The 14083-nt window shown below is 41.5% G+C and overlaps 1 protein-coding gene across 1 annotated transcript; it reads right to left on the reverse strand.

Moving 5' to 3' along the window:
* Positions 1-5166: 5166 nt before the first annotated feature.
* On the reverse strand, positions 5167-13415 carry LOC115105404 (ubiquitin-conjugating enzyme E2 G1). Its single transcript, XM_029627406.2, has 6 exons — positions 13224-13415; positions 10644-10746; positions 8670-8767; positions 8246-8424; positions 7654-7777; positions 5167-7422 (listed from the first exon to the last, which is right to left on the reverse strand). The coding sequence occupies exons 1-5, from the start codon at positions 13267-13269 to the stop codon at positions 7691-7693; spliced, it is 513 nt and encodes a 170-aa protein (XP_029483266.1). The 5' UTR covers positions 13270-13415; the 3' UTR covers positions 5167-7422; positions 7654-7690.
* Between the last annotated feature and the right edge of the window lie 668 nt (positions 13416-14083).

Genomic DNA, 14083 nt, shown 5'->3' on the forward strand with positions numbered 1-14083 from the left:
TGACGAGTTTGGAGGGTAAAATGGTGCTAAATACTGAGCTGTAGTTGATAAATAGCATTCTTACATAGGTATTCCTCTTGTCCAGATGGGTTAGGGCAGTGTGCAGTGTGGTTGCGATTGCGTCGTCTGTGGACCTATTGGGGCGGTAAGCAAATTGGAGTGGGTCTAGGGTGTCAGGTAGGGTGGAGGTGATATGATCATTGTCTAGTCTCTCAAAGCACTTCATGATGACGGAGGTGAGTGCTACGGGGCAATAGTCATTTAGCTCAGTTACCTTAGCTTTCTTGGGAACAGGAACAATAGTGGCCCTCTTGAAGCATGTGGGAACAGTAGCCTGGGATAAGGATTGATTGAATATGTCCGTAAACACAACAGCCAGCTGGACTGCGCATGCTCTGAGGACACGGCTAGGGATGCCGTCTGGGCCGGCAGCCTTGCGAGGGTTAACACGTTTAAATGCTTTACTCACGTTGGCTGCGGTGAAGGGGAGCCCGCAGGTTTTGTTAGTGGGCCGTGTCATGTCTCAAAGAGAGCAAAGAAGTTGTTTAGTTTGTCTGGGAGCAGGACATTGTGGTACGTGAAGGGGCTGGATTACTTTTTGTAGTCCGTGATTGACTGTAGACCTTGCCACATGCCTCTCGTGTCTGAGCCGTTGAATTGCGACTCTACTTTGTCTCCATACTGACGCTTAGCTTGTTTGATTGCCTTGCGGAGGGAATAGCTACACTGTTTGTATTCGGTCATGTTTCCGGTCACCTTGCCCTGATTAAAAGCAGTGGTTCAGGCTTTCAATTTGCATGAATGCTGCCATCAATCCACGGTTTCTGGTTGGGGAAGGTTTTAATAGTTGCTGTGGGTACAACATCACAGATGCACTTGCTAATAATCTCACTCACCGAATCAGAGTATTCATCAATGTTATTATCCGAAACTATGCGGAACATATCCCAGTCCAAGTGATCGAAGCAATCTTGAAGCGTGGAATCAGATTGGTCGGACCAGCGTTGAACAGACCTGAGCACGGGCATTTCCTGTTTTAGTTTCTGTCTATAGGCTGGGAGCAACAAAATGGAGTCGTGGTCAGATTTTCCGAAAGGAGGGCGGGGTATGGCTTTGTATGCGTCGCGGAAGTTAGAGAAACAATGGTCCAGGATCTTTTCCGCATGGGTAGTGCATTCGATATGCTGATAAAATTTAGGGAGTCTTGTTTTTAGGTTAGCCTTGTTAAAATCCCCAGCTACAATGAATGCAGCCTCAGGGTATGTGGTTTCTAGTTTACATCGATGTGTCTGCAAATTCTCTTGGTAGATAATGCGGTCGACATTTGATAGTAAGGAATTCTAGGTCAGGTGAACAAAAGGACTTGAGTTCCCGTATGTTGTTATGATCACACCACGTCTCGTTAATCATAAGGCATATCCCCCCGCCCTTCTTCTTACCAGAGAGATATTTGTTTCTGTCAGCGCGATGCGTGAAGAAACCAGGTGGCTGTACCGACTCCGATAGCGTGTCTCGAGTGAGCCATGTTTCCGTGAAACAAAGAACGTTACCATCGCTGATGCCTCTCTGGAAGGCAACCCTTGCTCGGATTTCATCTACCTTGTTGTCAAGAGACTGGACGTTGGCGAGTTGTATACTCGGGAGCAGTGCGCGATGTGCCCATCTACTGAGCCTGACCAGAAGACCGCTTCTTCTTCCCCTTCTGCGGCTGGGCTCCGATCCATTGTCCTGGGTGGTAGACCAAACAGAGGATCTGCTTCGGGAAAGTCGTATTCCTGGTCATAATGTTGGTAAGTTGACGTGGCTCTTATATCCAATAGTTCCTCCCGGCTGTATGTAATAAAACTTAAGATTTCCTGGGGTAACAATGTCAGAAATAATACATTAAAAAAAATACTGCATAGTTTGCTGAGAACGCAAAGCGAGGCGGCCATCTCTGTCGGCGCCGGATTGAGGGGAGTCATCACTGTGGTTCCAATATGTCCATAGATGATATTAAAGAAAATGTGAAGGGAGGCAGAGTGATTGAGGCCAAAAGGTTGATCAGTATGCGAGAGGGTCAAAGAAGTGAAGGCTTATCAGTGTCCAGGCTTGCTGGAAAAAGTACAGATAGGATTCCTTAGCTTCATTGTTAGAGAATTTGTCCCATTTCCACTGCAGTGTTTTAAATGCCAAAGAATGGGACATGTAGCTGCTCAGTGTAAAGGAAAGAAAATATATGCCAAGTGTGGAGGGGCACATGATTACGGTGAATGTGGAAGCAATGTGATGGTTAAGTGCTGTAATTGTGGGAGATAATACAGTGACGCATTTGGTGGATGTCAGGTACAGAGAGAGGCTAGAGAGGCTCAGAAATATAGGATCAGTCATGATATGATGTATCATATGCAGAGGCCTTAAAACAGATTGGTAGAAGTACAGTGCGGACTGATGGAGATTACATGGATGTACCTGTAGTAAGTGGACCTACTGTTGGGGCTGGTGCTTCTGATTGTCCTGGAATGGTTTCAAGGCCTATTCAGAAATCCTGAGTTCATGAATGTGCGGTGTCAAAGCAAGTAACACTGAAGCATGCATGAGAGCACCAGCTGTTCCGGACGACTGTGTGATCACGCTCTCTGTAGCCAATGTGAGCAAGACCTTTAAACAGGTGAACATTCACAAGGCCGCGGGGCCAGACGGATTACCAGGACGTGTATTCAGAACATGGCGGAACAACTGGCATGTGTCTTCACTGACATTTTCAACCTCTTCCTGACCGAGTCTGTAATACCTACATGTTTCGAGTAGACCACCATAGTCCCTGTGCCCAAGAAAGCGAAGATAACCTGCCTAAATTAATACAGACCCGATAGCACTCGCGTCAGTAGCCATGAAGTGCTTTGAAAGGCTGATCATGGCTCACATCAACACCATCATCCCAGAAACCTTAGACCCACTCCAATTTGCATACCGCCCCAACAGACCCACAGATGGCGCAATCTCAATCGCACTCCACACTGCCCTCTTCCATCTGGACAAGAGGACCATCTATGTGAAAATACTGTTCATTGACTACAGCTCAGCATTCAACACCATAGTGCCCACAAGGCTCATCACTAAGCTAAGGATCCTGGGACTAAACACCTCCCTCTGCAACTGGATCCTGGACTTCCTGGTGGGCCGTCCCCAGGTGGTAAGGGTAGGCAACAACACATCTGCCATGCTGATCCTCAATACAGTGGGTGCGTGCTTTATTTATTCTCCTGTACTCCCTGTTCACCCACGACTGCATGGCCAAGCACGACTCCATCACCATCTTTAAGTTTGCTGACGACACAACAGTGGTAGGCCTGATCACAGCCAAAGATGAGACAGCCTATAGGGAGGAGGTCAGAGACCTGTCAGTGTGGTACCAGGACAATTAACCCCATTATTAAAAGGGGTTGAATACTTATTGACTGAAGAAATTTTGGCTTTTAATTTTTAATTAATTTGTAAACATAAAAAACATAATTCCACTTTGAGCATATCGGGTATTGTGTGAAGGCCAGTGACAAAAATGTTCAATTTAAGCCATTTTAAATTCAGGCTGCAACACAAAATATGAATGGAATTATGCAGTTGAATACATCCACAGTAGGATTTCAACAGTTTTTTCTGTTTATTGTCAAACTGGGCGGGGTCAGGGCTTCTCTAAAAAGTGACTGGCATCTTTGAATGCAGGGCCAGATTTGGTTGTGGTGCACGGGCAAAATATTGTAGTGCTCCCGTTGACCGCAGAGAGAATAATTGTAGTTTAATGGTTAATTTCCTGCAATTCTACACATTTTGCAATGGGGAGTAAAGAAAATATTGCCGTTTTAAAGCAAATGTTATGCAATTCTACACATTATGCCATGGGGCGGAGAGAGGTTTAGCAATTTTATAAAACATTTCATGCAAATCTACAAATATTGTCATGGGACAGAGAGAAAAAACATACAGCTAATATCCTGCAATTCTACACATTTTGACGTAAATTATATCTGAGTGAGAGTGACTAACAAAATCAATGGGGGCCCCCAGGAGGTCAGGGCCCCTGGGCACATGTACTGTGTGCCCAGTCAGTATTCGGTGATGATTACTACAAGTTTAGATTGCTGGCAAGACTAGTCAAAAAATGTGTACATTTTGGGTAACTGCATACGTGGAGTGTCTGAAAGTGGGTGTTTCGAAATAAGTGGGAGGATCAACATAAGTAGGTGTATGGAAACAGCTAATTGGGCAGATTGGTTGCCACTCGAGACCGTTTTGCGTGGCTGCTCACTGCTTCCTTGTAGCATTTTATCTTAGCCGCCAAAACATAGAAATAAAGAAACATAGAAAACAAAACATAGAATGCCCACCCCACATCACACCCTGACCTAACCAAATAGAGAAATAAAACGGCTCTCTAAGGTCAGGGTGTGACAAGATATATTTATATTATATATATTTATATTCAAGGGTGTATTAATGAGCTATGCGAGATAGAAAAAAAAAAAGATTCATAATAGAGGACTTCTGAAATGATATTATTTCACTGTAGATAAGGGAAGGGCAGGTTAAAATAAAAACATGAGCCAGACAAGCCAGTGTATGAATCAAATGGATTTGCCTATGAATGGAGTGGAAATTAGCTGACTTCGTGATCTGTAAGGTAATTAATTAGCTTTAATGTGTCAAGCAGATTACACGTTTTCTTCGCCATTCTTCGCAATTTCCGAAACAGCAACTGGATTTCATGTTGTAATGTTAACAAGGTACCATTGCTATAGCAACAGACACGAATAGTTTATCGAATCCCATTGTGACGTAGAGTGACATTATTTGGCATGACAGGCCCCCTAGCAGCCAGGGGCCCAAAGCAACCGCTGATGTTGCTTAGGCCTGGAGCCCTGTTTGACTGAAATGCATTGTGAAATGCACAGGTGCCTAATCTTCATTGGCTGTGTGTGAGAATAAAAGTGGTTATCAACATTGATAGAGGGGTTGATATTGAATGGATGGATAAAGATAGTTTTCTTTTTTTTTAAAGACTCAAAACGAAAATATTAATACTCTACCCTGAATATTGTTTCAGATCAGTTCCACTTGTTCAGAGTTATAGAAATACACACATTTGGAGTTTAGCGATAGTGCAAGTCAAACATTTGGACACACCTACTCATTCCAGGATTTTTATTTGTACTATTTTCTACATTGTAGAATAAGTAAAGACAACTATGACATAACACTTATGGAATCATGTAGTAACCAAAAAAAGTGTTTTACAAATCAAAATAGATTTTAGATTCTTCAAAGTAGCCACCCTTTGCCTTGATGACAGCACTCTTGGTATTCTCTCAACCAGATTCAGGAGGAATGCTTTTCCAGCAGTCTTGAAGGAGTTCCATTGAATGAATAGGTGTCCAAACTTTTGACTGGTACATGTTATAAATGATCTTCGTAATAATACATGGTTGGTTGCAGAGGGGGAGACATTTGCAGGTCCTTGCCAAGTCTAGACTGGAGCCTGTTCTTGGCACAGCTCTCTGAAACCCATCCAAAAATAGACAAATCTGCTCTCCAAAGATCTCTGCCTGGCCAATTGTTCACAGGAGATAGGGATATTGCAAGACAACTCAGAAACTCAGTTAAAATGTACTTTTTTTTTTTTACATAGAGCTTCCTATTGATTGATTCTGAACACATTTTTCCATGAGTTTCCAAGTCAGTAATTTCAGAGTATTCTTGAACGCGGCATAAATCTGTGGCAATCAAAGCACCAACACCTCACTTGGTGTAATGTTGTTACATGGCTTTCTTCTGAATATGGGGCACTACTGTACACAGAATACACTTGACCCATATAATATTCTCACCTTTGTGCCAAATGACAGTATCCTATCACTAACACTTGTTAAATCTAGCGTAATGTGTTGCATGACAAGTACATGATATGTTTCACCTAGGGGTCAGACACCACATGATAAAAGGCAGGGAGCTTTGGTCAGGACCAGGTAATGACATGCTAGGAAAGAAGATAATGTGTGTATCAATCATGCCTGATTCTATGACAAAACACTGCAGATATGAATTTCATTAAAAAGAAAAAACACCAGCAATTATTGGGAACATAGATCTTATTTTAGAAGAACTCACTACATAACACAGAAAATATACATCAGTATTTTGTCTTTGTACATTAGGCAAGTAAACTGCAATAGTCCATCAGACAGAATAAAATAATAAACCATGGGAAAATCAAGGATCAGGGGAATAGAGGGTAAAGAAAAAAGGGCACGGGCACACACTCTTTCACACATTTTAAATCAAAACCCCAAAACTACCAGCAAGAAAACCTCAAGTTAAAAGCATGCATAACAAATCCTTACCTAGGACAACACAATTCATCTCCTTTATCATGGTGAATACAGGAGAAATAGGTCTCCACATCACCCTAATCAGATTTTTTTTTTTTTATATAAATAAGACGGTTCACCACACAGAGGGTAAAGTTATTGCTAAACCAAATTTAACCAATATTTGAATTACACATTGTGCTGATGTTGTACAAACTTACAGGGTGTTAAGAAATTTCTCATATTTTTCTGAAACTCTGGTTCAATACAGGGGGCAATTGCCAAGCAATTTAATAGGAGGCACTTTTTGGAAAAAAATACTAATGAAAAACATACACGTATGACTTCAATTTGTGCATGCATGACTTGTAATGGTTATGTCCATCTCTGAAGAAACACACCTGAACTTAACATCATATGTTAAATGTTGACTTACAGCAACTTTTCCTGAAGTGCTGAGGTGAATGAACCCAACATGACAAGCAAGCTACAGTATGTGTAATGCACCCTTATGTCCATCTGCCATAAATGCAAATCCGGCCTGATATTTCGGTCATTCTAGAACCAAAGCAGCTCTCCTCCAATAGAGGGATTCTACAACAGCATTGCATTCTTACCATTCTGCTCCCTACAAGGCCTCCTGTCCGTCAAACAACCTGTAACAGAACTGAACTCATGCACACTAGAGCAGATGTTGAAGAAGTGGAATAAAAACATACAAATCTATAGGACTCAGATTCTACCTACAGAAACGCTATTTATTTGGTACTAAGTGTCTTGCTGGATGGGATAGGGACAATTGATATATTATCCAGTTTTATGTCTGTGCTATATACAGGTCTTTACAATATCTTCCTGAAATACAGTTCATAGACTTAAAAAAAAAAACTTGGTTATTCATCTTTTGCTTTGTTGTTGGCACTTGCTTGGCGGTTTTCAGTCAGGATCTGGTAACAGCTGTTATGTTCTATTGCAGCCTATTGTTGCCAGACGGTTTCTGACAGTCAATGAAGACCAGCGATGCAATAGGGTGGTAGAGTGCAGGAAAACATTGCTATGTTGTTTCTCAATTGGAGACCTGTGTAAGATAAGAACAGGCAATTTAGCACATATTGGATATACTGTAATAAACTTCCGGCATAGACTTTCAGAGACTTCAACAGGTATGAATGAACCATCTACATATTTAATTTGAAGCGTGAACAGTATAGTAAGTTACTCAGATGCCATATGATAGCATTGGGACCTCCTCAAAATCACAACACTTGGTTTGTAAAAGATCCAAGGGGCAAAAGTCCACTACACTTACCCTGAAAAAGTGAAGCAAGATGCCGCTTGATAAATAATCACTCAAAGGCAGTCTCTTGGCTCTTTCTTACACAACGGGCCACTTTCCTTTTGAATTCCCCATGTCGGTCTTCCCTCCACTCTTTCTGCAGGGGGAACAATGAAGGGGGAAAACATTTTAGTTGAAAGATGACAGATTCTTCCTCTCCAAAGGCAAATATGATGCTTGGGAACATGGAACATTCAGAATTATGTGCACTACAGGATGAAATATACCATTAAAAGGTCCAATTCAGTCGTTTTAAACTCAATATCAAATTATTTCTGGGTCACAATTAAGTACCAAACTCCATCCCACCAAAACAGGTTGAAATTTCAGGTGGTCTTTTCAAACAGCTCTTACACGAAAAGGGCATCATCAGCATTTTCACAATATTATTATAACGTCAGTGTGGAAATGTATATAAAACACAGGAAATCATGTTTTTGACTGCACTGGGCCTTTAACTCCTTTTGTCCTAAATAACCATCCACAGATTGTCGATATATAAAGAACCGTAATCAGAGTGAGCTCAAACTCCTGATTTGGCCCCTCAGGTGAAAATGAGACTTACTGCAGCGTCTACATTGGCAGGCGAGTCTCCGTTAGGGTCCGCCAACATGGAAATAACACTAATCATAATGGTTTCCACTGTGTGGATGGGCAGCCAGCGCTCCTCAGGCTTCTCATAGCCATACTTATCTTCACCAGGCTCGTGCAAAATAGATATACAAACGTCCCCGTTCTTGTCAACTGCAAACAGGATAAGAGACATGAAATTAGAACAGATTTATATTCTTATTTCTGTGTGCATGCAACTGTGTGAAAATAACTGCCAGAGTAAGGGATTTTGGTGGGTTCCAAAAAAGTATTACTTTACTGAGAAACACTACTGATCCTCCTGAGGGATAGCCTACATTTCCCCAAAAGTAAACAGACAAAAATAGTGCAAATAATTTCAAGAGAAAACAAACCCAGTGCAATACACTCATACTTACCATTAGGGTGCCATAAATCTGTGATAAATTTCATTTTAGGTGGCCTGAGAGGGTAGTCCTTGGGAAACGTGAGATGTGCTTTAAACACACCGCCTTCACTGTAGCAGACAGAAATATGGTTCATTGTAGTCAAATATCAGGGGTTGGAATATGTGACAAAAGGAAAAAGTCTAACGTTTAAACAGCAATTAAAAATATATATTTTTGTGTTAAAACAATAAGAACATTTATAATTCCACGTGATGATCACATTTTGTCCGGACCTCTGGCAGCCTCTATGGGGGTGCCACAGGGTTCAATTCTCAGGCCGACTCTTTTCTCTGTATATATCAATGATGTCGCTCTTGCTGAGGGTGATTCTTTGATCCACCTCTATGCAGACGACACCATTCTGTATACATCTGGCCCTTCTTTGGACAATGTTAACAAACCTCTAAACAAGCTTCAATGGCTTCCAACTGCTCTTAAACGCTAGTAAAACTAAATGCATGCTCTTCAACCGATCGCTGCCCGCACTTGCCTGCCCGCCTAGCATCACTACTCTGGATGGTTCCGACTTAGAATATGTGGACAACTATAAATACCTAGGTGTCTGGCAAGACTAAACTCTCCTTCCAGACTCATATTAAGCATCTCCATTCCAAAATTAAATCTAGAGTCAGCTTCCTATTTCACAACAAAGCCTCCTTCACTCATGCTGCCAAACATACCCTCGTAAAACTGACTATGCTGCTGATCCTTGACTTTGGCGATGTCATTTACAAAATAGCCTCCAACACTCTACTCAGCAAACTGGATGCAGTCCATCACAGTGCCATCCGTTTTGTCACCAAAGCCCCATATACTATCCACCATTGCGACCTGAATGCTCTCGTTGGCTGGTCCTTGCTACATATTTGTCGCCAAACCTAATGGCTCTATAAGTCTTTGCTAGGTAATGCTCCGCCTTATCTCAGCTCACTGGACAGCATAGCAACACCCATCCGTAGCACACGCTCCAGCAGGTATATTTCACTGGTCATCCCCAAAGCCAACACCCCTTTGGCCTCTTTCTTTCCAGTTCTCTGCTGGCAATGACTGGAACGAATCACAAAAATCATTGAAGTTGGAGACTTATATATCTCTCACTAACTTCAAGCATCGGCTGTCAGAACAGTGTACCGATCGCTGCAGCTGTACACAGCCCATCTGTAAATAGCCCATCCAACCAACTACCTACCTAATCCCCATATTTGTTTTTTTCATCTCTTTTGCACACCAGTATTTCTACTTGCACATCCTCATCTGCATATCTATCACTCCAGTGTTAATTGCTAAATTGTAATTACTTCACCACTATGGCCTATTTATTGCCTTACTTTACAGGCACACAATGTATACAGATTTTTTCTATTGTGTTATTGACTGTACGTTCGTTTATCCCATGTGTAACTCTGTGTTGTTGTTGTTTTTGTCACACTGCTTTGCTTTATCTTGGCCAGGTCGCAGTTGTAAATGAGAACTTGTTCTCAACTGGACTACATGGTTAAATAAAGGTGAAATAAAAAATAAAGAACATTGCAGATGTTCTAGAGAAAATTGTATAATCTATGCTGGAGTTGGAAGGGGACAGTCATAGTTGTCGTTTTAATTAGTCTAGCTGACGTTAGCTAGCTAGTTTCTCTCAGTTTGATGCAGTCAAGACAAAATACTATGTAATCAGATGAGATGATAAATAACTAGCAATAAGGACGTCTACCATCACAAATCAATTTGGTTGCCCTCTCTCCCCCTCCCTGTATTTTTTTTCTGATCACAATTTCATTTAAACGTTCAATTTTAAAATAGTTGAAAAGATCCCAAAATATTTACATGAACGGACAACTGCTGTATATGACAAATAGAAAATTCCTCCTCACATCCACATACTCCCCAGCTGGCTTATCAACCCACCCACACAGCAAAATCAGAGTGGAACTGTGCTGGCAGACTTACTAGCATGTGTCTGGTGGGCCGATGATTAAGACTTCCCATCTGTAGAGGTCATTATCGTCTATCAAGCCTGCTGAGAATCCTTCCACTGGGTTCTTATTCAGCTCTGGTAAATAAAGAGAAAACATTTTAACATAATTTGGTTTTCATCAGAAATAAATATACAAAAATAAATGGCTCTATTGTGATATTTGACTCTTGAACTTCATCCAGTCAATAAAGTAAGAAGTACATCTCTCAAATCAGTTGTGTTGGAATGCTGGATTCAGTACTCAGATTTAAATGTTCCTCTCTGTGAACATAAATCTGTTGACCTTTAAATTATTTGTATCCCTATTATTAAGTAGCAATTTAAACAACTCAAACTGCTAACTCAAAAGTGCAATGAGGTTTAAATGTGCTGTCACTCTGGCAGCCAGTCCCCTGCTGTGCTAAAACAGCAGCACAGTCAAAGGACTGCACCAATCTGTCACACCATGGGCTCTGGTCCTAAAAGAATCAACTGCGTGTGGTTTCCAACTATTTCATTTCCTCTCGAAACAACCATTTCAAAAATGAAGTCTACTAAGAGACATGTGAATGGTCCCAATAATGCACCTCTAACTGTGTAAGTAATTGGTGAAGCATTGGGAGCAAATATTCACTAACTTGATCAGGCCTTGTGCAACTCAACCTCCAACTCAAAGCACAGGAGCAGTGACCACTTCTGCTGTTGATGGGGGTGAGTGAGGAGTTAAATGGCTACTGCAGTAGTAGGTTACACACCCTTTCAACAGCAACCCTGAAGAGTGCGTTTAGGTTTTCATAGTTACTTTTAAAATCATATCAACACATTTATTCAAGCAAATGTTTCATTATTTTGCATAGACCAGATCAAGTTAATCTAGTTAAATTCTAAGTACTCCAGAATTTGGAGGGAGGCATTGAAAGTGTGCCAATGCAAAAGAGAAACTGGTAAATACGAGTGGCGCTTTTAAGTCACATGACCAGTAATCAATCCAGAGGAACATTGTCAAGGAGGTCATAGGTTCAGAGTTCATGGAATGTGTGAATCTCAAGGCTTCCCCTTTTGAGAAACAAAGCATCAGGTACCAAGAAAGGCCTCTGGGACACAGCCACATTGGGCTTTAGAAGGAGGTGTTCTCCCTCCGCTGAGAACTTGGCAAGGAGCCGCAGTAATAGGGTCCTGTAAAATCTGTTTTATTTTCTGCCTGATTCCGTTTTGTAATGATCAATTAGCCTTTTCAAATGATAAACTTGGATTAGCTAACACAACATGCCATTGGAACACAGGAGTGATGGCTGATAATGGGCCTCTGAATTGAATATCTACATAAGTGTACAAAATCAGCCATTTCCAGCTACAATAGTTATTTACAACATTAACCATGTCTAATTGCCTTTACCAATGCAGGTGGTAACATTCAAATAAAACCCAGCCCTTAAACAAAACAGGTTGAAAATAATTTGTATGTCATATCATAGGAAAAGATATCACACACTGATTTTCACGAAGTGGGCAGTACGGATTTGTCACTTCAAGCCCAAATATCATACTTTGACTAAAACGATGACTTACTAATTTAAATAGTTGTGCAACGTCATGGGTAAACTCTGGCCATCATCTATATGTGGCCGTTTAAAAGGATGCCTGGGTAAAGCCAAAATGCCACAAATGTAACTTTTATTTAATTAGGCAAGCCAGTTCAGAACACATTTTTATTCAGAATGACGGCCTACCCCGGTGCCACCCTACGGGACTCAATCACAGCCGGATGTGATGCAGCCTGGATTCGAACCAGGTACTGCAGTGACGCGTCTTGCACTGAGATGCAGTGTCTTAGACCACTGCGCCTCTCGGGAGCACAAATGTTCCAACTATAATTAATTATTTTTCTCAATCATGATTTGCGATTCAACGGTCATATTTCAAAGTCCTTCCTCCAAATGTCCCCTGTATGGATTCAATTTCGTAAAAAAAGATGGACTATCGTAGCACAAGTCAAATAACGTTACTTAACAGATTGAACACACTTAACTGAACCAGCCGTTAACTAAACTCACCGCTCGGTCTTCGCCAACGTTAATATAAAGACCTGACAATTGTGCATCCATGGCTACAGTTGACATGTGTCCGCTTATGTTAGCTAGACGTCTAAATGACGTTCAAAACAAAGGGGTAACAAACGTGTAATTAGTAAGCTACCGGTGAATCGTTTCGCGTCCACAGAACAAAACCAATGTAGACGTTCCTAAAACATGACCAAAACATACATCTAGCGTTAGATGGCTAGCCATCGAACTATTTTATCAACCGAAACTTAGCTACAAAAGTGTCCTATATCAACTGTCTGTAGCTAGCTTCGTAACTGCCTAGCTCGCTGCCACTGGTGGGCTTACTTTATGTATTAAACTATCAAAATTAAGTAATCAGAAGATGACATTTCACACCATAGTCCATACATGACAGTATATAAAACCCGAAACAAAGATTAGTTAGTTAACGTTCGCTCGCTAGCACAGCAACCCGACCAGCCATCAGCGCGTTAGCCGGCTACGTTTAGCCACCAGTTTATAAATTACCTGCCAGCTGTCTCCTGAGTAACAGTGCTGCCTGAGGCTCCGTCATGTTTTACAATTTTGATTTTAAAATGTTAGCTAGCTAATATTGCGAGGTGAGAGAATTAGCTAGCAACTTTCAATAAATAATGCCAGTGCTTTTTTTCTATTCTGTTTTGCTCAACATTCTCATTTTGGGGCACATGCGCACTAAAAAAAAACAGTAAAGCCGCGTGAAGGCAATTATCAGTACGCGCAACAGCACTTGTGACATCACCTTCTTCTTCGGTGGAATTTTGACAGCCTCTGCATATGAAATCCTCTGGACGGCCCTGACTTTGACAACCTCATTTTCACCACAGTTGCAACACTTCAATGCTCAAAAAAGTAAAAATGTTCACTAGAGGCAGTGTATATGTTGTACATTTTGAGATGTGAATTATGAACGTTTTTTCAGTTTGAGCACCTGCCCCCTGAAAGGTCTGTGTACGCCCCTGATCGAGAACTGCCCTACTGAATGGTCTGTGCACAGCCCTGATCTTCTTCGTCTTCTTCTTCTGTGGATTTTATGTGGTGGTTGGCAATTAGCTTTAAAGTGTATTACACCTGCCAGCTGGACTGGAGTGTGGACCGGAGACAGTGAAAGTCTAAATCCTACCCAATATTGTCGTCTCCCTAAGGAAACAAAATACATAATTAAATACTACATCCCCTGAACATAGCTGCAGGAAGTAGGGGTGCAGATTAACTATTGGATGCCATTATAAGACACATCATTGCACAATGTATGAATCACTAAATTGGCTGTCAGGGTGGTGACCAAGAACCCAATGTTCACTCTGACAGTGCTCCAGAGTTCCTCTGTGGAGATGGTATAACCTTCT

The sequence above is a fragment of the Oncorhynchus nerka genome, linkage group LG22 (assembly GCF_034236695.1).
Source record: "Oncorhynchus nerka isolate Pitt River linkage group LG22, Oner_Uvic_2.0, whole genome shotgun sequence".
NCBI classification, from domain to species: domain Eukaryota; kingdom Metazoa; phylum Chordata; class Actinopteri; order Salmoniformes; family Salmonidae; genus Oncorhynchus; species Oncorhynchus nerka.